We start from the raw sequence: 24271 nt of genomic DNA, 5'->3' as shown, positions 1-24271 counted from the left end.
GGACGTAGTCAGAGGTGCTTCTTATGCACAAGGACAGAGAACAGAAGGACTGACAGTCAGTTTGTCATCATTGTTGTTTACTTGCTGAAGTGGATGTTTGTCCAGAGGTAGGTAGCGGGGCAGATAACCGGGGACGTTCCTGACACACGGCGGTGGAGAGACACCCCACCCCCCACCAGCGATGGAGCATCCCCCGTGACTCCCCATCCAAACACCTCTCCTGAGCCTGGCAGCCTCCATGTGGGCAGGTCCCGGCTGGCTGGGGTGGGGCCTGGGCGTCTGCATTCCTGACGGCTCCCAGCAAGGCCGACACTGCAGCCCCTGGACCACACTGTGTGAGCAGTGAGCACAGAGAGCTCCGCTGACCAGTGGTCCAGGCGGCTTCTAACCCACCTCACAGACAGAGAAGGTACAAGACTCACCCTTTCTGGAAACGTTTCCCTCTCTAGAGATGGGCCGCCTCTGGTACCCGTTTGGATGCCTGAGGACCCATCCCTCCTTCTTCTAAGGATGGCCCTTAACACATGGAGACAATGCTCACCCCCAACCCTGCCCTCCCCAGGGTCCCCCTCTTCCCGGTAGGGCATCGCTTTACTCTCCTCACCATCCTGGTCGCTCTGAATCCCTCTTGAAATGAGTCGAGAAATGGATAATCCAGAGGTGATCTGCCCCCTGTGAAGCAGATTGGAGGTCCCTGACCCCCTCACAGCTCTGTCCTTTGTTCCAGCTGGAACTGTCCCCCCCATGACAGCCCCATCTGCTGTCCTTAGCACAGGCTGGGTGCCCACAGGAGGCCAACCACTGATCTGCCGGCTTTGAGTCCCTTCTCATAGCACCTGGAGTCCACCTGGCGGGCAGAGCGTCTACATTTGGGAGGCGGAAGCTAAGGTAAGGGTGACAGGGATTTGCAGGAGAGTTTGTATGGAGCCAGCTGCCACGTAATGGAGAGAACAGGCACTTCACCAAGGAGGAGATACAAATGGCAAATAAGCACACGGAGATGTTCAACATCACTACCTTCCGAGAAATGCAGACTAAAGCCAAGATGAAAGAGCACTGCACAGCCCTTAGGATGGCGGAATGCCAAGAACTGACACCACCAAATGCTGGTGAGGATGCAGAAGCGGGAAGGCCTCTCTGGAAGACAATTGGTCATTTTCCTGTAAAAACACCAACACCGAACAACCCAGCAACCCCATTCCCGGGTATTTACTCTAAAGAAACGAAAACCTATGTTCACACAGAAACCTGCACGAATGCGTCACAGCCTTTATTAGTAAGACTCAAAAACTGGAATTAAACACCCTTCGGTGGACGAACAGACGAACACACAGCGGCACCTCCCTATCGTGGAAAATCACGCAGGAACGAAACAGAGTGAACTGCTGACACCCCCAGCAGCCTGGGTGACCCTCGGGGCCTCATGCTGAGGGGGCTGGTCGGGGGTCTTGCATTGGACAGGGTCGGTGTCCTGATTTAGGTGCCGGGTCGTGCTTATGTAAGAGGTGGCGGTCAAGGATGTGGGACTCTGTTCTATCTTTGCAGTCCCTACAGGAACTCTGTTCTATTTTTGAAACTTTATGTGAGTCTAAAATTGTTTCAAAGGGTATGTGTAAGTGTGTGTGTGTATACACATATACATCTCTGTGACCAAGACTTAGTTGAAGAGTTTTTGGATGTGACATCACACCTCACACACACACACACACACACACAGAGTGAAATAATCTATATGTATACATACATACACATATTGTATAAGGCCATCTTTAATGAATTTTAATACTCTATAATCTTCAAACTAACTAATATATAATTTAAATATCTGCTTTCCTTTCAATAAAGCAGAATATTTCAGAACAGTAAATTGGGGAATTAGTGATTTTTTAAAAACGTCTGGTATCTGATGACCTAGAACAGCCCAGCCAGTACCTTGACATACAACCAGAGGTTTTCTGTAATGGGATCTTGCACAGAGGCAGACCTTGGTTTAGAAGATATTCTCATTCTTACAAACTAGGGAGCCCACCTGGGCCATAGGCACATGCAAATGTGCAGGGCAGTGGCCATGGTCAGTGGCGAGGGGCTGAAGGGTGATGGGCTCTGGGGTCCCCGCTCCCAAGTTTCGGGCAGACGGCTTTCTCCTTGCTGCAGAGATGGGAGACGTAGCTCCAAGGGCCTCACACTGTACAGGGGCTGGTGCCTTTGGCCAGTACCTGATGCTATGAGAAGATGAAGGAGAAATCGAACAAGCCAGGCGGGGGATCCACAGTCTGCCCTCACCGGAGCAGCACAGACGTGACTCCCACTCAAGCCAGAGAGGCTTCTGGAGCCTAGGGTGGAGGGCATGCAAGGGTCCGTGGAGGGAGGTGGCCACCAGCCTCTCAGAGGAAGGCACGTGGTTCCCACCTGCCCCTCCCGTGGCACCAAGTAGCTCCTGTACTTCCTCGGGAGTCAGGGCCTTTCTGGTGGGTGGGCGGATGGGTGAGGACAGGTGGATGGACGTTGTATCCCCATAGCTTGTTCCTGGGAGGTACGTGCTCCACCGGGCCCTCCACCCTCCTCGCCTCTCAGCCGAGGGCAGCATCCCTGTGGGCCCTAGTGAGCCACCCCCTGCCAGATTCGCCCGGGAGACCTTTGCGACCTGGGCCCCGGTGATGGGCAGCGCAGCCTCCTGACTGCTCAATGCCCCAGCTTTGTTCCAGAAGTCGCCTTGGGCTCCGCAGGCCTCTGAGCCCCCGAGGGCAAGTGTGTGACATCCAACACTACTAAAAGTGTGTCAGACAGAAAGTGTCAGACAAGATGTCCTTTTACCCCTAAAGTAGCTTCTCTGTGGAAACATAAAAAGGACGAACTTGATGAAATACCAGTGTAAAATGAATTATTCATGTGTCATGAAAAGAGTGAATTTGATATTTTTTTCAGTTTTCCCTGCAATGCTCAGTGTTTCCATTAAAGCATAATGAAAAGAGAGGGAAAAGCGTATGCAACTTTTAATCCACGAAAGAAAGAAATTCAACTTAAAGTATAATTTTTTTCCTCCTAAAATGGCACACGTGTGAGAGGTTTTTTGACTTTCTATTTTCGAAATAATTTCGGACAGAAGAATTGCAAGAACGGTACAGACAATCCCTGTATATGGTTGTCACCCGGTTTCCTTCAGTCTTAACAGTTTACCGTGGGTGCGTTCCCATTCTCTCAATGTACATATGTTTTCCTGAGCTCTTCGCAAGAAAGTGTCAGACAAGATGTCCTTTTACCCCTAAATGAGCCAGTTGTATTTTCTAAAAACAAGTTCAGTTATAAAAGTCGGGAAATTAAAATCGTTACAATACCGTCATCTCATCTGTAGACCTTATGTACATTTTCCCAGTTCTTTCAACATTGTCCTTTATAGCAAAAGGCAAGGGTCAGGCCCAGAATCCAGTTCAGGAGCCCATCTTGCATCTTCTTGCTGTGCCTCTTTAGTCCTCTGTAATCTGGAACCTCCTCTCTCACCACCCTCATTCCCTTGACATGCTTGGAGAGTACAGGTCGGTTATTTCACAGGGGAGCCTTCCCTCTGGGTCGTCTGGTGATCCTGCTGCTTGGATTCAGGTGACGGCGCTCTGGGCAGGACCGCCGCGGAGGAGATGCTTGCCTCCCCGTATCGTGTCGCTGGCGTGTCCCTGGTGCACGTGCCCGTGACCAGTGGTGACTCCATCCCGTGCTGCAGGCGGTGCCTGCCAAGTGTCTCCTGGTTGAGCCACGTTCCTCTGGAACTGATAAGTGTCTTGTAGGAGGTGCTGTGTGAGGATGGGGCATCCTGCTTGTCACTGGTTCTTCACCTACTGGTCTTAATGTCCTTCACAAGCTCCTAACCCCACTGTTCCTTCTGTATTTATTAGCTGGCATTCAGCTGTGGGGAAGAGTTTTCCCTTCCCCCATATTTATTTGTAGGCATTTATTACTTCATTTCAGTCTGGACCATTGATTCTTACTTTATGGGTTCCTGTCCATCCGTTACGGTATATACTGTGTGTTTATTCTCACTTTGTTACAGATTTGACAGCAGGCGCCCCTTCTGGTTGGCTCTGTGTCCTTTTGACACAGCTTGTCAACCATTAGCCAGTTTATCATTATTTCCTGTGCAGAGAGCTGTCCCAGGTCTGCCTTGGATGCTGACGGCCCTGACCCTGAAATCAGCCGTTTCTCCAAAGCACCCTGGCTCCTTGTGTTGGAGAGCCGTGTCTAGAAACCAACATCCGGGCACTGGGTCTTCTCAGCACCTGGGGGGTGGGCGCGTTGTTCCCAGGCCCTCCGGCAGACTGAGCCAGGAGAAACGTGTAGCACATAGGTGCATAAACACACCTGTGTAACCATGTGTGTGTACACAGACATACTTATTTTTTATCTACTTATAGATAGATAGAAACTAACATCCTCAATCCAATCCAAACAGCTCACACCACTACCACACACTCTTTTTTCACCTGCGCTTTATCCCATGCGGTGGATGCCTCATAGTTTATGTAACCACTGGATGCCTCATAGCTTATGTAACCACTCTCGTTCGAATGGGCATTTAGGTTGTTTCCAATATCTTGCAATTACATACTAGGTTGCCATGAATAACCTTGAGCGTATGTATTTTTCTATTATTGGAGGTGAATCTTCAGAATAACACCTAGAATTGAGATTGCTGAACCAAAAACTCAGCATGTATTTAATTGTGTTGCATGTCGACAGATCTGCTTCCTAAGGTGTCACAATTTGCATCCAGCCAGGCTGTGTGCCCACAGCCTAACTGACAGGATGGCTGGTTGTGCTTTTTCATCGTTGACAACTCGATAGGTGAAACATAGTATCTCAGTGTGGTTTTCATTCTCCTTTCTCTAAGTGAGGATGCACGTCATTCCACCTGGACCAGGTGAGGCCAGCAGAGCACCCAGGCCACAAAAGTTCAGATGCTGACCCTGCACTCACGTGAGTCAAGTCCTAGTTCAAACCAATCCAAACCCACGGTGCCAAAACTATCAATAACTTGGACTTTCCAACTGCAAACCGTAGGTGACCCTCTGGCAAACGTAACATAAAGGGGAAGCAAGATCTAAAGAAGCGACCGTCACCTTACGCAGTTGTACATGGAGCTCTTGGGTGCAGAATATCACACGTGGAAATAATGCAGGTCTGAAGCAGGGATTCACATTTAGAAACGGGATCCACAGGTGATAAATCGACATGCCAGGGCTGGTCTCGGTTGTGACACCCACACCTGTGGTTGGTCCTGGAGGGCTGTGTCTGTGTGTATTTCCTGGTTTCTTGTCTGACGTGGGATGAGCCCTGGTCGCAGCAGTGGAAGGCGACCCGCGCTCCACGCGGTCTGCTGGGGGCCCCTCGCCGACACCAAGTCCCCTCACTCCCTATAGCTTTGCGTGCGTACAGTGCTCACTCCAGGCCCAGGGCCTTTGCACGTGCTAGCCCCACCTCCTTACTGAGCAAGGGGCCTTCAGGGGGGAATCACAATTTCTTGGACAAAATCTGAAGTCCAGTGAACAACCTGATTATATCCACACTGTGCAAACAAAAACACGACAGTGGAAAAATAATATAATTTCCAACATAGACTGATTGCTTGCTACATGCAGGTTGGTTTTACCTGATGCATGTAGTGTTATTTTAAACCAGGTCTTCTGTCTTTGAAAACACACGATGTGTATTTGTTTTTTGTGCCTGTTTATTTGGAGGTAGAGGGGATTCATCATCCTGGATGTCCACGTTCCTGTGTGTCCCCATCTTCTCACACTCCCAGACGTTCGCTGAGTGTGGTGGTCTTGCCCTGTGAAGTTTTAGGGTGTCTTAACCCCCCAGTTCTTCCACAGCCTCTGCAACAGATGCTCTCAGCCCACCCCCAAGTATCAGCCCTGCAGGAGAAGCCCCCTGGCCTGGCCTTTGCCCACCTGAGGACCTTCTATGGGCCCTGAAGCCTTCCCCGCAATGTGGGAGAACCTCTGCCCCCAGGCACTCGCCGAAACTTCCAGGAGGCGGTTCCCCGGGGGTTCCCTCTACCGCATGGCCCCCGAGGTCCCAGAGGGACCAGGCTCCAGGCACCCACAGAGGACCTGCCTTGGTAAAACGCCCTTTACTGGCTCTGGTCTGGCCACGTCCCACCTCCCCTCTTCCCTGCCAGCATTTCCCATGGTCCTCTACCAAGAAAACAAGTGCACCCAGTCCTTGGCTCAAGATCTGCTTCTGGGGGAACTAAACTAAGATGGGTCCTGAGAACGTTTTGTAGGACTGTCCTCAGGACCCCCGAGCACTTCCAGATCAGAAGAAGGGCAAGTCTTAGAGGGAGCCTGTCATCGTAACCCAACCATCGGATTGAAGACCATAGCTGGTGAGAAAATGGTGTTTAAATTAATTCAGGAAAGTTGAGTAACAGCCCCCCGGTAGAATTTAGGGTGCAGCGTGTTTAGATACTAAAATATGGCCCCCAGGTTCCATGCTGTTGAGCCCCCAGACCCCTGCACTTCTTTGCATCGATGACCCCGTGTGAAATACATGGAGTGGGTCCCCAGCAGAGTCTGGTTTTGATTGATCTGATTGTGGGTAAAGGAGAGGCCAGTGGGCCTGAGGTGCCAGGGGAGCCTGGGCCAGAGGATTCTGCCGAGCGCTGAGGGATCTGGTCTTCCACAGCTCACTTGCCCACGAAAGACCCCCAAGTGGACACAAGTGGACAAGTGGGGCTACCCCAACAGTGCAGGTGAGGGAGTATGGCCCAGCGCCCTCCCTGCAAGGACTTCAGGGCTCACAACCCAGACAGTGGTCAGGAGAGGCACTTCCATCCGTGGCTGTGGAAGCTCCAGGTGTCAGCGGCACTCACCCACACTCCTCGCTCCTCTGACATGGACGGGATGTTGCAGCCCCAGAACATCTGGAGGGTCTGTGACTGACACGAGGAGGATGGGGGGCTGCGTCCACCTGCCTTTGTCCTCGGTTCTGTCCATCAGCTGCCCTGGGTGAGACAGCCTTGAACCTGATTGAGTCACTATCCCCCCACTGTGGTCCCACCTGAGTGGACGGCTAGGACCTTAGGGCTCACAGGAAGGAGAGGAGCCTGGGGCAGCGGGGCTGACTGCCCACGTGGAATGAGGGCCCGGTTCCTCCCACGCGCTCTGGGCAAACCCTGGAGCCTGGCTTCTTCTCAGGTGCTGTCCATGTCGGCTAAGGGCACTTGGGAATTCTTCATGCATTCAACACGTGTGCTGTTGGTACCTGCTATGTGCAGTCTGTGTGCTGTCCCATGTGATGGACACTGGCCACCTGTGCCACCTGAGGCCCTGGCAGGTGGTAGGGTGGCTGAGGAACTACGTCGGGCATCTTTGATTTGGGTAATTTAAGTAGCTCCGTGGGGCGGTGGTGCCTTGCTGGTCAACACAGACGTGGGCTCCGCGGGCTGAGGCCTCTGATCTTGACTCTCAGTGATCTGGTGGGTCTGACCTGCATCTCAGGGAGCCTGGGTGCTGTGCTGAGTTCCCATCCTGCTCTACCAACTGCTCCTTGGGCCCCCGATGCAATGTCTCCAAGCAGGGCCTCAGGGAAGCCCTGAGGGATCCCACTCCAGGGAGCACGGAGGGCGGGGGGGACCCCCCACCGGTCAGCACGTCTGTGTCTTCGTGAGTTTCACTGCCCAGTAACCTTGCTTATTGTAGAAAAACTATACCCCAGAAATGAAAAAAGAAAAAAAAACAAAAAGCACGGATATGCCCGCCATCCAGAAGCATCTTAATTTCTGACTTTCTGGAGGAAATATGACTTCTTCCACTTTCTACCCTGGTTTTTCCCTCGGTTATTACAAGCATCTTTCCAGGGCAATGAATAAACATCTACGTCATCATTTTCCATGACCACGTAGAGTCCTCTGTGATTTTGCATTTTTGAAGCAGTGCTGTCGGGAACATACAGTGCAGGCTCCACAGGGCATCCTGATCCCGAGTCCATCCTGGTCTCCACCCGCCGCCCCCACGCAGGCCACGCAGAGATGCTCCCCAGAATTAGCCAGCAGAGAAGGCCAGGGGATGAGGAGGGAGTGGGGCTCCAGGGAGCCAGGCGGTAGCAAGGGGACAGTGAGACCTTGAGAGAGACGAGGGACAAGGCCAAGCCCCTGCACCCCTTCACCCTCGGGGCTGTGCTCACAGGACTGATGTGCGTCCTGCCTGGTGCTATGATTATCCTATTCAATCTTCCCGAGTAAGAAACCCCAGGGGACAGAGAGCCAGCTCCCTGCGTGGAGGTCATGGACAAGGGCAGACTGTGTGGGCAGTGGTGGGCTGGGGGAGGAGGACAGCAGCCCCTGTACTGCTCCGCCCCCTCATAGCATCTGTTCCTTCAACCACGTGAACTGTGAACGTCTCTGGAAGCGTCCACCCTGCCTTGCAGATATTCTAAGCCAATGCCCCATGAAGAGGATTTTCAGAAACAGCTGCTGTGCGTGGTGTGTTTTCTCTACTTGGTTTGATGGTGTCTCCGTCGCCACCCGCCCCCAGGGTCCTCCTCTCCTCTCCTCTTTCTGTTGGTGCGATGCCCATGGCCACTTGTACCCACAGCACTGCCGTGGATGGGAGGGAGATGGTACAGAGGGCCGGGCTGTTTTTGTCTGCCCTGTCATTTGTCTGAATTTTTTAAAACCTGTTTTAATGAAAATTGACTAGTTATTTTGGTGCCATGTAGCCACAACTTTGCAGTTTACAGGTGTGGTTCCCTTATGCTCTAAAGAAAAATCTGTGAAGACTTTGGGGGGGAACCTTTGCTTCACAGGCATGGGGGTGTCATCTGAAGCTGTTTCCAAAGATGGGGGTCGACGCCCAGAAAGCCCTGTGTGGTTTGTGGCCTCAGCCCTCACCACACTGCTCTCTGATTGGGGAACTTGCCGCTGACCACCCTGGCCACTGGCCACCAACAGACCAGTCGAGAAGTGGTTATCAAAATCCCAGGGCCAAGGGGTACAGAGAGGACACCCCAGCTTTAGGCAAGAAGCAACTAAGGGCAGTGGGGTTGATTGGTGGCCAGACGCTGGTGTCCAGACAGCTGACAGCACAGAAGTCTGCAGTAAGCGGCCACTGGCCAGACGGTTCTGTAGTCTGGGGACACTGTAACCGCCCAGATCCCAGCAGTGTCCTTTGTAAAGTAGAAATGACAAGAGAAATAGCCACAGCAGCTATTTCCAGATTTGGAGTAAGATTCCAGCCAGCCCAAGTATTTAAACCCTTAGTAAACGAAAACAAAACCGAAAAACTCCACCGAAGCCAAAAGCCTGAACAAGTGCCCACAGACAGAGCTGTGGCTTGGGTGCATCCAGACCCGTCGAATGACGCGCATCCGCCAGGGGGTCTGTCCTTCGGCCCCGTCCTCCATGTCTCTCGGGGGCCTCGGATCCCGCCCTGCAACTGTCGCTTTAGGGTCCCCTCCCCAGACCCCGTGCAGAGGGCCATCAGGGCAGATCGGCTGTTCCAGCCCAGCCTGAGGCTCCGAGCGCTGTGCTCCCAGAGTGGACACCGTGGGCCTCCTGGGCAGCTCGTCCTGGTGACCCTGCCTGGCCTCCTTCACCTGGATTGAAGGTTCTGGCCTCCCTGCGGGCCGGCAGATGTGCGTCTGCCCCTCAGCCCTCAGACCCCAGATCCCACCGAGCGAGATGCCTCCCTGAAGGCTGCTCCTTCCCTCTCTGCAGCACTGAGGATGGGCCTTTCCCTTTCCCTTTATTGTTTGAGAGGTGTTGCTGCAGAGGAAAGACAGGAATTCCGCAGACCTGGCCCAGCGGAGGGGAGGCTGCAGGGTCCTGGAAAGATGACCCCAGGGATGGTGACCAACCAGGGCAAGCGCCTGCCCTGCAGGAAAGAGCTGGTCCTCACTGGGAAGGGATGCCTGGGATTGGGACCCATGGGGTGCATGCATGTGTGTGTCTCTGTGTGTGTGTGTCTCTGTGCGTTTGTGTGTCTGTGTGTGTATGTGTGTGTCTCTGTGTGTTTGTGTCTGTGTGTGTTTGTGTGTGTCTCTGTGTGTCTGTGTGTATCTCTGTGTGTCTGTGTGTGAGTCTGTGTGTGTGTGTGCATTTGTGTGTCTGTGTGTGTGTCCATGTGTGTGTGTCTGTGTGTGTTTGTGTGTCTGTGTGTGTATGTGTCTGTGTGTGTTTGTGTGTGTCTGTATCTGTGTGTGTCTGTGTGTGTATTTGTGTGTCTGTGTGTGTGTGTCCATGCATGTGTCTGTGTGTCTGTCCATGCGTGTGTATCTGCGTGTGAGTCTGTGGGTGTGTCTGTGTGTGTTTCTGTGTCCGTGTCTGTGTATCTGTGTGTGTCTGTGTGTCTGTGTGTGAGTCTGTGGGTGTGTCTGTGTGTGTTTGTGTGTCCGTGTGTGTGTCTGTGTATCCGTGTGTGTGTCTCTGTGTCCGCGTGTGGGTGTGGGTGTGTGTCTGTGTCTGTGTGTGTGTCTGTGTGTGTCTGTGTGTGTGGGTGTGTGTGTGTGTCTGTGTGTGTGTGCGCACGTGTCTGTGTGTGTGTGTGTCTCTGTGTCCGCGTGTGTGTGTGTGTGTCTGTGTGGGTGTGTGTCTGTGTCTGTGTCTGTGTGTGTGTCTGTGTGTGTGTGTGCACGCGTGTCTGTATCTGTGTGTGTGTGTCTGCGTGACTGTATCTGTGTGTGTGTGTGTGTCTGTGGGTGTGGGTGTGTGTCTGTGTGTGTCTGTGTGTGTGTGTGGGTGGGTGTGGGTGTGTGTGTGTCTGTGTGTGTGTGTGGGTGTGTGTCTGTGTCTGTGTGTGTGTGTGGGTGTGTGTCTGTGTGTCTGTGTGTGTGTGCGCGCGTGTCTGTGTGTGTGTGGGTCCGCATGTCTGTATCTGTGTGTGTGTGTGTTTCTGTGTGTGTGCCTGTGGGTGTGTGTGTGTGTCTGTGTGTGTCCGCGTGTCTGTGTGTGTGTGTGTGTGTGTCTGTGGGTGTGTGTGTGTCTGTGTGTGTCTGTGTGTGTGTGTGTTTGTGTGTCCGTGTGTGTGTCTGTGTATCGTGTGTGTGTCTCTGTGTCCGCGTGTGTGTGTGGGTGTGTGTCTGTGTCTGTGTGTGTGTCTGTGTGTGTGTGGGTGTGTGTGTGTCTGTGTGTGTGTGTGCGCGCGTGTCTGTGTGTGTGTGTGTCCGCGTGTCTGTATCTGTGTGTGTGTGTTTCTGTGTGTGTGCCTGTGTGTCTGTGTGTGTCTGTGTGTGTGTGTGTGTGTGTGTGTGCGCGCACGCACATGCGGAGGGCAGCTGGGTACTGTGTGGACAGTACATCACCCACTTCCATCCTGGGCCCCTAGAGAAAGTCCCTGTTTGAGATTGGGGTGAGCCCCTCCAAATTCACCTGTTTTCTCTCACATGAGACACAAACAGTCCAGCAGGAAGCTTCTAGCACAGGCTGAGTAGAGGCTCTGATTGGCAGTTTTACATGTGTTTGATTAACCAAAACAGGAGGGACATCCAGGCTTGAGACCAGACCCAGTGACGTCCTTACTCAGATCAGAGTCTAAGGCAAGAAGGGGGTTCAGGGCAGGTCCTGGCCCCAACACCTGCCCTGCCTCACCCTAAAACCAGCTTGAAGTCTTGGAACAAAGAGTGGACTCCAACTCTGCCTGTGCGCTTCCCACCCAGCCCCGTCCTCTGATGGTCAAACCTTCACCCAGCTGTCCACACCCCAACCCAGAGATCCGTGGGTCTGTGAGGTTTAATCTCCCGTAGAGCAACCCAGAGCCCTGGGTTCTGGGTTGAGAAAAACCCCATCCTTGGGGTTTTTCTCTTCCTGTGGGGGACACACACTTGCCAGGAGGGCTTGCCAGGCCTGAGCCCCACTTCGGGGGATGATGGAGAGACCCCTGGTAACCTCGCTCTCCATCCCCATCTCTCCCGGCAGAGCGACTACTCCAGTGACACAGAGAGCGAGGACAACTTCCTCGTGATGCCCCCGCGGGACCACCTGGGCCTTAGCGTCTTCTCCATGCTCTGCTGCTTCTGGCCCCTGGGCATCGCCGCCTTCTACCTGTCCCACGAGGTAAGGCCTCCCCGTGGATCACGCGCACGCGGCTGGTGCACCCAGGCCATCGAGGAGAGCCTGCTCGGGGTGGGGAGGGCCATCTGGGGGGACAGGGGAGGGGTGCCCAGCCTCACCCCATCAGGCCCGGGACGCATCCTCTGACAGCGGCCACTGGGAAAGCAGCGGGTTGGGAGCCCGGCCTCCACACCAGTGGGACTGACCCCATGTTGGGAGCGGACTTGGTACATACTGGGAATGGAGGCAAAGCGGGTTTTGTTTGCTTTGTGAAAGGCTCACACGTAAAATAGAGTCCAGTCTTGCAGTGCCTGTGTGCTTATCCCAAACTAAGGTTCTGGAGGAAACGGCCTGTCTTGGTGGATAACCATGCCCTCCGTGCTTTAAGGGCATCGATTCCCAGCCCTTTTTCACAGTAAACGTCCTCCACGTGCCTTCACGGAGCCCAGGTTTTGAAAGATTTCCTCTAGCAAATGGGGAGCCTTCATTCAGAAATGATCTACATTCCCGTTTTTATTAATCAAAGGAAGATGTGTACTTGCCAATTAAAGCATGAGTTTCAGCATCACCCGTTATCCCCACCAGACGGGAGATAAAGGCAGCCCCTTCTGCTGGCCCCAGAGCCCACCGCATCCTCAGGGCACCAGGCTCCCTCTCCAGCATCCAGGGCTCTCGGGCCTACCGGCCAGGTCTCACACCTGAAGCACTGATTCCTCTGGGCTTGAGAACAGACCCCTGGCCTCTCACTGCTTCTTGCCATTGTCTGTACTGATTCGGTTTGTTGGGTGAGTGGAGAGTCCCTTTATGCGTGTTCCCGTGTCCCCTGACCCCCTTTTCCTGACCCCACGAGGAGCAGGGGGAGAAGAGGACCCACTGGTGGCCCCCTGAGGGCAGGCACCTCTTCACAGGGACACTGAGAGGCCCCAGAGGCCCTTCCAGGGGGACATGGCGGGGCCGCTGCTTGAGGTCCCGTCTCTGGAGGATGGACGGGTACGGGGAGGGGTGATGGGGATCGTCCTGCACCGCTGGGGTTGGGTCAGGTGGCTGTTTCACGCCCAGCTTTGACCTGGAGGATCTGTCTGAGCTTCTCTTTTGTGACCTTGTCCCACACATGCCAGAGGCCTCTGCTCTGGGGGCACAAGCTGAGGCTGCAGGGCAAGACTCCAGGCTGTCAGGGGCCTGAGCAGCTGTGGGTGGAGCGAGGCCGGGATCTCCCAGACCCAAGCAGTGGCCGCGGTCGCTGCGTGCACCAAGGATCGGGACGAACAGCGGGACCCAGACAGATGCCCTCGATGTGCAGATGGTGTCCCCAGAAGACCCCAGGCGCAGAGCCCAGCGCCCCGTGTCAGCTGCGCCCTGAGCCTGGGTTAACGCGCTGCAAACAGGCAAGAGGGTTTCTCCAGGAGAAGGAAGCTCAGGAGGACAGAGCCCAGAGAACCAGGGCCCAAGTGTAACGTCAGCCTCCCCCTGCATCCCAGTCTTGACACATCGAGGGGTGAAGGGGGCGGCCCACTCCCAGCCTCCCAGCCTGGCCTACTGACAAACCCCATCACCCCCAGGGCGTGCCCTCCAAGCCAGAACTGTGTTCTGACTGCCAAGTTGTAGAACATGACTAATATTTTTACCATGGATTCCACAGGGCAGATGCTCCCTGTTCAGAGAGATGCAAGTGGACATTGGTGTCACTTGTCACCTGCCGGCAGAGGCCAGGTGAGGCCTGGATAAGCGGGGGCTGGGTGTGGGGGGTGCCCAGGAAAGGTTGTCTACAAGCCAGGATGCAGAAGTCATCCCTGGTCTTGGCTTCTCCGTGTACCCTGGGGGAGGCCTGTCTCTGGGGCAGGGCAAGCCGTGCCCAGCATCCTTGTCTAAAAGATGGTAAATATAATAAAAATCCAGCCACAGTAGACGAGACTGGCATGAGGTCCTTCTTCTCAGAAAGTAACGTTACCCTTCACACCTTAAAAACCTCCTAGACTCGGACCTGATGAGTCAGGATGTTTAATACCTTTGATGGGAAAGGATTCTGATCATCTGTTAACGGCAAGTGAAACAGTCTCCATGGAGGCCGCTGGTCACATTCTCAGGGGTGAAGAGCCAGCATTTTGAGGCCCGCGGGGTTGCCTTTGCTGTTGGAATAAGAGAAGGGGCTCTGGGGTCCCCGGCTCTCAGCCCCTCTTTTTCTTGTGCTGTGAGCGTGGACCCCTCGGTGGACACATCTCCACGGGAACTCGCGGCTGAGACCCTGGCACACACGTCCCTTCAGGGTCAGCGTGGTTCTGGACTGCACTGCAGGCCCAGGAGACGGGCAGCCCCTGACACATGGTGCTTCAGCCCAGCCTTGAGCCCGCCAGGCCTTCTGTTTGGGCCTCTTCAGCCTGACTGTAGACAAAGGAAATCGGAATTGTCGGCACACACGTGGGTCCCCAGGTCAAGGGACACCTGGAAGGAGACGTGGGATCTTTTCTCCAACAGATTTTATGATTCGAAAAAGGCCTCAGGTAGCAGTAACAGTGGTGGTAAAAGTGTCAGAGAGGTGGGCATCACAGGCACCTCTGGGCCCTGGCCTGCGTTGAACACTGCACACCTGCCTTCTTGGGTGGTCCTGACCAGCAGTGTCGACACACCCAGCTCAGTTAGAAAGGCGTGTCGTCTGGCCCACCAACCCGCTACATCACAGCCACTGTGGGGGGGGGGGGGAGGGGGCGTGGAAACGGCTTTTGGAAAAGCCCTCCCCCCGCTCCTGATGCTGCCGTAGTCTGAGCAGTTACACACGCGTGATCTCATGGGAAGCCCGTGACAGGGCACTGCCATCACGTCACTTTGTGGCCATGGGATCAGGGGTCAGTGAAGGCAATGGCATCCTAAGACCAGACCTGCTGGCGGTGGGCCTGGCCCCCGGCCTTAGTGCGGAGGCCTGAGGGCAGCGTTTGTCCACAGCTTCATTTTACTCCAGGGCTAATCATTTGATCCAGCTCCCAATGCGGGCAAGTTTTATACACTTTTTATAGAGGAAGGTGTTGTGTGTGGTTTTGGTGGGTCCACCCAGAAAACGATGCTCTGAATGGTGTGGAAGATAGAAGGGACCCCAGATTGGCTGCGCGATGGCTGTGAGCTGGTTGATGTGCCCACTTTATCTTATTTAATCTTGGCAATGAGTCTGAAGGTGGGAGTTTATTATCCCCATTTTTATGGACGAAAAGACTGAAGTTTCAAGGGATTAAATAACACAGAAATCAGAGAGGTAGCAAGTATGGATACATGATGCAAATATCAATGCTTCTAACACTTAAAATCAAATTTCCTGCAACGTAACTTTGACTTTTATCTGCAAACAAAAATAGAAAAGCACAGTTCTCGCTTCTAAATCTTGTCCCCACCTGCTTGGAGCGTGTTACAGTGAGGAAGAGAAGCCTTCTAGACGGGATCGGGCGCTTACCTGGGCACCTTCACCGGCGGGGCAGGTGTGAGCTTGAGACTGGAGCTGGAAGACCCTCCCCGACTCCCCAGCCCACATCCGCTGCCCCGAGGCCCTGGGTCTGGAGCTCCCGCTGGCGGGAGGCCTGAGGGCTCCGTGCACTACGTCGGCCTCAGGCATCTTCTACATCTGAGCATCTATTATGTCTTGATTTCACTTCCTAAAATGTTTCTTTCCTTTCTTAACTGCATTATTATAACTATAATTAAATGAGAAAAGGGAATTAAGCGTCAGATTATGAATTTTATGAATAGCACCAGCGTTTCAAAGTATTCTTTAGTATTTCCTAAAGAATCTGTAGCTGTCTTCTGCCGAAGGATCACTAGTGATATCATTAGAAGCAGAAATCTCTATTTCTTCTACAGAGACCGTGTTCCTCTCACAACAGGAATGTTTCTTAATTAGAAAATTGAAGGCTGGCTTGAGGAACTTAGATTTTCTGTCACTTGAATTCCCGTTCCTTCCAGCGCTGACAGGAACTCACCCTGGCTCTTTGCGTGAGTGGCCTAGTGCAATGGGACAAAGAGAACAAAGCCCATGGGAGCCTTATTCAGACTCAGAAGTAGCATCGCCGTGTGAACAAAGGATGGAAAGCCCCGGGCCTGGCCCTTCGAGGGGCTCGCCGAGTCCCTGCTGCACATGTGTCTGATGCAGAGACCTGCACACCCGTGTTCTGTTCAGTCATTTCGTAAAGATGAACCACGTGGCTTATAAACGTGGCATCTCTTGAGGGTGTCCAGACCCAGCTGGGAGGAGTCACCACGACTCAATATCGAGTCAAGCTGCTAGATGCTCTGGGCACGCGCCATACGCAGGTCGGTGAGCAGCCAGCACGAACCCCTCCTCCTCTGGGCACCCTGGAGACAGTGCCGAGCTCCCTCCTCTGAGCTGCCCACCAAGGAGGGGCTGCCACCAGTCGTAGGCTGAAGGCTCCCCCCCAGGAGGAAGCAACAGAGACAGAGGTGACCTGGGGGGCCAGGGAAGACAGGGCAGGGCCGGAGAATCTTGAACGCAAACTGGAGTCGGTCTATTAACTGAGCGTTTTAAGCCAGAGAATAAGGGTGGGAAATACAACAGCGTAAAGGGTGGTCAGAGGACACGGCACGGAAGCAGCGTGCTCTGGATAGAGTCAACTCAGAGCAGAAAAGCCTTTCACAAGGAAGCAAGCAGACACGTGTGTCAGGCACCGCGGGGCCTCTGTGGATTTCTGCTGCGCAGCCTTGGGGTCGCACGAGACAGATGCAGCGAGACGGGCCGTTCCCCTCCCTCCGCCCTCCCGTCCACCAGGAGCTTAGTGACAGCAAAGCCTTGAGCGGTAGATGCCTCAGGTGCTTTTAGGAGCTGTCACCTGTCCATCTCTAACCATTCATCTCACCAGAGAGACCGGCATTTCCACGTTCTCTTAGCTAAACCTTGTCACAGACAAAGACAGATTTTGGAAATGCTCATTTTGTTTTCAAAGTTGTGTGCTTAGAACAGATGCATTACATAAAACTGGACCCCGTGTCCTCCACACACTGAGTGGTGTGGTTTATAATCATCCATAGGTCTGGAGGAAATGTTTTATGTATGTCACCATGCACCTCTTTTATCCTCAAGTTCATTATTCTCCGATGCCCCCTGATTTATAGTAAGTTGAGTACCGCCTGGTGACTGCGTCTGTAAGCAGTAGCAGATTCAGAATTAGCACAAGGCCCGACTTCGTACGTGAGAGTCACGGGTCCTCTAACAGGTGGAGTTATCATCTGGTTTGGCAGCGTAACTAAGTACTGAAGCCATGAACTCTGCTGGAGTCACAGAGGAGGACCTGGCAAAGCCTGTTCCAGCCCCAGGAGGTGTGGAGAAGCAGGAGCGATGGGACCACCTGGGAAGAAAGATGCTACCAAGGGGGCGAGGGGGTGGGAAGGATTTAGACCAGGCCCACCTCTCCCCAGGGTTATGGTGAGGGAGCGCCTAGGCTGCAGGAGCCCCACCAGGCGCGGGAATGGCACTGACTTTGCAGAAATGGAGTATAAACATGACTAGAAGGATGGCCTGATATATCAGATGGATATATTTTAACCTGTATCAGGAAAACATGCAACACAGCTTAATGGTCTGGAGTGATCACTTTCCCCCTCCCCTCCCCCTTCTCTCTCCCTCCCTCCCCTCCTTCCTCCTCCCTCCGATCTCTCCTGCCCCATCTCTATCTCCCCCTCCATATGTGTATTTGATATGCTGATTGTAGCTTCTGAGAGCTGTTTTGCAACTTCTGGATCTAAACAATTCTGTATAAATATTAATGATCCAGTGCAGCCAAGACAAATCATATTTCTGATCTGTTTTTCTTCCTCCAGAATGCATGCTGGAGTTGAGTCACTGATCTCAGCTTGTTCTGGTGGATAGATGAACAAATGCATCATGTCTGTTCTGTTCCCTGGAGTGTATTAGGTGGATTTTTTGCAGTTATCGTTTATGCATTGTCTCAGTAATTAGTATCTCGATTTTGTGATTATTTGTCTGGAGCAGAGAAACCCGTGCGTTGATTGTCCAAGGGCAGAGCCCACACAGTGCCTGGGAGTCCAGAGTTAAGATCCCAGGGTGTGTTACATTCTTCCCTCTGGCCTCATGCTCACCTCAAATTACGTTTGCAAATGCGTGATCTTTTTGCTTTTAGATGATGTATCTAAAGCTGTAAGGACATAGCCCCTAAAAGCACGGTTGGTCTTTTCTTTCCCATCTCTTCTGAGATTGAGGCTCTGCACAGGTCCTATGACATCCCGAGGACCAAACAAAAGGTGCAGTCCCAGGAGCTCCTGTTCTGTGCAGTGGCCCGTGGCTTCCGTGGCTGTGCCTCTGAAGGCTGAGTCCAGCCTGCCCAGAGCCTAGACACACTTAGCTGAACACGCCCTGGTCCACGACAGACACCAGTCTCACCACAGGCGTCCCCGGATGTGGCCACGGGGAAGGCCAGGCCACTGATCCATCTCACTGTCTGCAGCACGAAGCATCACCTCACAGGCAGGACAGTACCTCCTGTGTCTGGATTCACAAGTATAGTGATGCCAACAGAACATAGAAATTCGGGAACAGTTGTGATGAGTCACTGGTTGATGAGCACATCATAGATTCTCGTGGGAATTAGGGTCATTTGGGGTACCTCTCTGATGTTTTGATGTTGACAATAATGAAATTTAAGTCTTTCTCACTGAGAGACCCCTCACTGGACTACCTCACCCTTGGGGCCAGCTAGCTGTACATGGAAGTCAAAAGTACTGATGACATTACACCTGCACCTTGGCTGTAAAAACTGGTGCAGCGAGAGGACGGGACCCTGGCTCAAGACTCTGGGTGGGCTGCTCTCAGGAGGGCCCCTCTTTTCTTGCTTCCTTGATGAGCTTTGGCATTTTCTGGCACTTGAGGGTTGCATGAATCCCAGACGTAGAGCCTAGAAGATGCTGAGTTTAGAGCTGGAAAATTACCTTGAGCACAGCATGTACTGTGACCTGCAGAGCATGTGTGTAAAGCTTCCCATTCTTATTTTCCCTTCTCTCCTTTTAGACAGGGGATTCTTCATTTCTAACCTTTGGTCTTATTTAAATGATTGATACATATAAATAGGAAGGAGTCCTTGAAACGCAACTGCAGCACGTGTTTACTTTGGTCTGAGCTTTGCGTTGCGGTGATGTTCACACACACACGAGGGCAGGGTCGAAGGAGCCCCACGTACTCAACGTGAGCTGGTTGGGGAGAGCTGTGGAGCCGCCTGCCTCCAAAGTAATTCAAAGATAAATGATGAAGCAGCGAGTTCTTAGATGACACGACGCAGACTGCTTAGGGGATGCAGGAAACAGCAAGACATGTAGGCGGAAAGTATCCTTTAGAACTGGCCCTGCGCTGGGAGACAGCAACATGCAGGTGGTGAATTTGGCCCTGGACCCTTCCCATCCCCCATCCCCCATCCCGGCCCATCCATGGTTCTCCAGGAAGTGCCACAGTTTGGGTCCACTGTGGTGATGGACAGCATCACCCCTCGAGGCCCCAGCACTGCCTGCTTCATCCAAACTGAGTGGAGGTTTCAAAGCCAGCCTGAACCCCAGAGCTTCCCCATTACTCCCGTTCTGCCATCACTCCAGCCTCCTGCCACTCCTGCCTCCCTCCAAGGCCACCGCCCCCATCCTAGGCCCACACTGGCCACCACCACCAGACTGGGTCTCTGGGGGTCCCTTCTTGGTCACCAAGAGCCACAAGAGCTTCCAAGGTATCCAGGATGGTTCACAGGCACAGAAAGTACCAAGAACAGACCGGCAGTGCTTTGTGGTCCTCCCGGGAATCTAAACAGAGTGGAGATGTGGTGAGTCCATCTTGAGACCCTGCCCCTAGAGCTCAATTCTAAAATGATTCTCTGCATTCCTGAGATGATTTTGCATCCCTCAGAGGTGTATCAAGTGCCTTGCATTCCTCTGGAAATGACATGCAGAGTTTGAAAACCAGAATGGAGCTTGTAAGTGAACAAATCTTCATCCAGCGCCATCTGCGTCCATGTAAGGATTCCTGGGCCTTGCCCATCAGGGGCGCTGGGAGTGCGTTTGTGCCTGTCCCATCGCACAGGGGGCAAGTGCTGATCAGACCTGGGAGCCTGAGTCCGCAGCAGGGAGCCTGAGTCACGCTCTGCCCACAGAGGGTACAGCTGATCGCTCTGGTTCTCAGGCTGATTTTCAGGTAATTTGCGGGGTGCCTTGCAAGGACTGATCACAGTGAGGTTTGATTTATTATGTGTGAATGTTGGATGCTAGGTGGGGCACAGAGTTCGGCTGACTCTCTGGAGTCTGAAGGAGGCCGGAGCCCCGAGGGTTGCAGGTTCCCTCAGGACACGTGGCCACTCTTCCCGAAGCTGTCCTGTGGCATCCCCGGAGGCCGGAGCCCGGGGTGCAGGGAAGCACCCTCTGCTTTGCCTCTCGGAAGTGTGTCTGTCCTGCAGCTGCGGCTGCTGCAGGGGCAGGAGCTGGCGGCTCAGCTCCGTGGTCAAAGGGCTGCTTCTGTCCTGGGCCGGCTCTCAGGCACGGTTCCTGGAGGGGTGTCTGGAATCTGCTCCCGGGCCTGGACCTGGAGATGCTCAGGGTGTTCTGGGCACCTCCATTCTTGGCCTAAGAGCCTGTCATGAGAAAGGCCAATTCTTTCTGAAAATTCTTTGGTACTCTTTGTCACCACCTGTGACCAGGGAGGCCCTGAGTAACTAGGTTCATTTCCCCAGAGGGCGGCCCTTCCCCAGCAGACAGGAGCCATCTGACTCCAGCTAAGGACTTGGGGGTGTGGGTGTGCTGTCTTTACTCAGGAGAGAGGACTTTGCCCTTTGGCACCAGGACAGAATCAGATGTGCCCCCAAACACCCCGCCATCTGATCGGGAAGACCGTGACTCTCTGCTAGGGCCCACCTGCTGCCCTGGTCTCCCACAGGCGCGGGAGGAGATGGGATGCCCCGGGCCCGACGCAGGCTCCCGGCGAGCTGTAAAACCGAAGAACGGCCTGGGCAGCAGGACATAAAAGTGTTCTTGACGCAGCCTGCACTAACCTGCAAGATGATTAACTTTATTTCCCAGTAACTTAACAGAATTCAAAAGCCAGGGGAAAGGCTTAAAGCAGAATCAGCTTTAGCTATATTTCTAAATATATCTAAACTCAGAGCTCTTCCCCCTCAGCTCCCAGCAGAGGATTATAATAATCATTTGTCATGGTCAGAAAGCTTGGCTGAAGGGTTTCAGCTCACGGTGGTCTGTGGATGGAGCACGTTGGCCACGGGGGCGCTGCAGTCCGGCTGCGTCTCCAGGATGTGGTGTTCATGGTGCGTGGCCTGAACAGGAGTTTAGTAAACACACTCTGTCTGTTTGGTTGGCATAAAGACAGAGACGGGGGAGCAGGTCCAGGAACCAGAGGCCTGGCCAAGACAGCTCTTCCCCAAACCGCCCGCTCTTCTTGGCTGAAAAGAGGCACTGTGAGAGGGACTCATCCAAGTTCCTAGGCTGAGATTCTGTGGTGGTCAGGGCAACAAGTCCACTGAGACCTCGGGAAGCAACGAGGAAATGGGACGAGGAAGGGTTTCTGGCCTTCGGGAAACAGTCAACCCTCCTCGGTCCTTCTTGGAGGTGGTCAGGGAATAAATAAGACAGACCCAAGGTTAAAGTCTTAACTGACAAGCTGCTGTCAAGGAGGAGTCCTGCTTCACCCATTTAAATGCTCAGAATAGAGTTCTTCATTACATTGAGATTAATGTAACCCAACGGGCATGTCGGGCAAAGCAATGAACAGAAGGTAACAATACCTTAGAGCACGGATCCTCAGATGTTGCGGCAGTATTGCTCCAAGGACTTCTGTCCCCTAGAAGTTAGTGGTTTATTTCAAAGGAGTTCTTTCAGTGGCCTCCTTTAATAAACGAAAGCATATAGTCGAAATCAGCCAATGAGCTGTACGCATTTATCAAATTCTTAACGACGTTAGTATCTTAGGTAGGTGAGGCAACTTCCTCGATGATGTTTTAACATCTGTTTAATCGGCCACACCTCAACACCCTAACTCCAAGGGACAGAGCTGGGAGGACACCTCCGTGGGGACAGAGCACCAGGAACCCCAATGAGCCCGCACATCCTGCTCGTGGACCCGCAGAGCTGACTTCTCGCCTCCAGGGTCTCCCCTCCTGGGCGGCTGGGCGGCGACACAGGACACAGTCACCCCCACATGCCGTTCTGAGATAGGCACTCACTTCCACCCACCTTCACCCCCATCTCCTCCTGTCCCCAGAGTCCTGGACGTCCTTTCAGCCCAGGGAGCTCGGAAACCTGGATCGTCTTGCCCTCCCTGCCCCCCTCCTCTGGGGGATTGCCTAGACCCCACGAGGGCAGGCAGGCCATCCGGGACATCCACGGGCTTGGTGGGAATCGGGTTCATCATGATTTTCACTAACTTCTCACTGAAATTCAGCATTTCTCCTGTTTGTGGGCATGGCCACCAGCGCCAGGGGAAAACTGTTTACTTCAGAGGAACCAAAGGGCTGATCCTGGGGGAGCCAGAGGGGTGGTCCTAGAGTGGGGCTGGAAAGGTGGTCCTGCAGTGTCTCTGCAGGTCAGAACTCTGGGACTCACTGGCACCAAGGGCTCAGCCTGTCTCCTTCTCTTTCTGGGGTCATTTCTGACCCACAAATTATGCTCCTACCAGCCCGTTTCTCTGCCAACCCACAAAGCCCAAGGAGAAAAAAGACATCATCCCAACAGCAGTTTCATTACCTTTATATTTTACTCTCATCTTTGAAGCTGGAAAAGATGCTCTGTATTAAAAATGTTCCTTCCCGCTGTGCGTAATGCTAATGTCCTCCACACAATAAAGCTAAGGGAATATTTTACACGCTGAAAGTAGCTGCAGTGACCTTTCTTCTTCGTGAAAGAGTCTCTTCTTTCCCTCATGGTCCTTCCCCTCCTCCTTCGCTCTTTTTTCCCCCTTTGCATGTCAGCTCTCAGTCCCCTATAGCCAAGTGACTGGGCCATCTTCCAGAAACAACAGCAAAGAAAATTATCAAAGGACGCGGAGGAAACAGACACACTTCTTTCCTCCAGTTATGGCCTCTGCAAAGTCCTAGATTCTTGGAGGAGGAGACTGAGATCTTAGGATGTAGCTAGGAGGTGCAGGTCATACCCCAGCCCAGGGCCCTTGTGTGAAGCCCCTCTGTTACTTAGAACTGCCAGAGGGTCTAGAGGGAGGCTGGTGGTCTTGAGTTTATCATTTTTTCCAGGTTTATGAGGTATACTTGGCAAATAAAACTACATATTACACTTCTAGGAGGTGATGAGAGAAACAAGACAGAGGTTGGCCTGCTTGTACCTGACCCGAAGGTGGGACCCACCAAAAGGAATTGTCTGGAAGGGGTGGGAAATACGGAAGAGCAAAGCTCAGATGAGTCTGTTGTTTCTAACTGCCCGGCCAGAAAGGTACTTTTCTCCTAGAGATTTTGCTTGTTTCTTACAATGGAGAAGACGGTGGCAAGAATATTGAGGCTTCCAAAGGGACAGACACCACACAAAGGAGGACCAGAGAGAAAGTGTGTGGGCCCAAGACAGCTCTCCCCTCCCCTTCTCTGTCTACCCTCCGTGTGTTCCCATCCACAGACGATCTCATGGGAGCTGGTCTTTACGCGGCATAAACGGGCCATGCATGCACACACATGCACACACACACAATTTAAGGACCTTACCCATACCTTGCACTTACTTTTAATGTTCGTAAGTCAGATAGATATAGTGGTGTCACTGTATAATAGTATAGCCCTTACTGACTACAATACTTTCATTAGCTTATCAGACTACAAATCTCCAGGGATAGAAGGATTGTCTCCTAGACGGTGACTAGAACACACCTTATCCCAAATCGCACGCGATGTGACCCAGCCTCACTTTCTTGTCTAACTTCACAGAGGGTAGATTTTCCAGTTGAGCAACACTGAGGTAGAGGAGGATGTGAACCCGAGCCTTCTGCATTCAGACCCCGCAGGGACCAAGGAGCACCGTCAAGGTCTGCACATGAGGAAACTCAGGCCCCGTGTCTAAGGTGGACTTGTTTAAAAGTATACCAAGAAATAAGAGGTACAAACCCCAGCCCTCCCCAGAGAAATGCCCTCAGACTTTTACGGAAGGGGTGAACCCTGCTGCCTTGGGGAGCAAACTCTCGCAATCTCCCCGCACTTCCTCCTGCTTCTGCAATGAGTGTTTTGCACACCACACCTGCTCCTGGCTTTC

The 24271-nt window shown here is 53.1% G+C and overlaps 1 protein-coding gene across 2 annotated transcripts in view; it reads left to right on the top strand.

The window, feature by feature from the left end:
* SYNDIG1 (synapse differentiation inducing 1) overlaps positions 1–24271 on the top strand; it is a 117942-nt gene that overhangs the window by 71772 nt on the left and 21899 nt on the right. Inside the window, exons 3-4 of one of the 2 annotated variants that reach the window (XM_032605592.1) lie at positions 11903–12040; positions 12623–12838. In XM_032605592.1, the coding sequence (XP_032461483.1) occupies positions 11903–12040; positions 12623–12739 (255 nt within the window). In that variant the 3' untranslated portion in view covers positions 12740–12838. Of the gene's footprint in view, positions 1–11902; positions 12041–12622; positions 12839–24271 lie in introns of those variants that run through there. The other variant, XM_032605591.1, reaches the window with a different exon arrangement.

The sequence above is a fragment of the Phocoena sinus genome, chromosome 15, assembly GCF_008692025.1.
Source record: "Phocoena sinus isolate mPhoSin1 chromosome 15, mPhoSin1.pri, whole genome shotgun sequence".
NCBI classification, from domain to species: Eukaryota; Metazoa; Chordata; class Mammalia; order Artiodactyla; family Phocoenidae; genus Phocoena; species Phocoena sinus.
The sequence above is the reverse complement of the archived record's forward strand: the minus strand, read 5'-3'. Positions and strand labels throughout refer to the sequence as shown.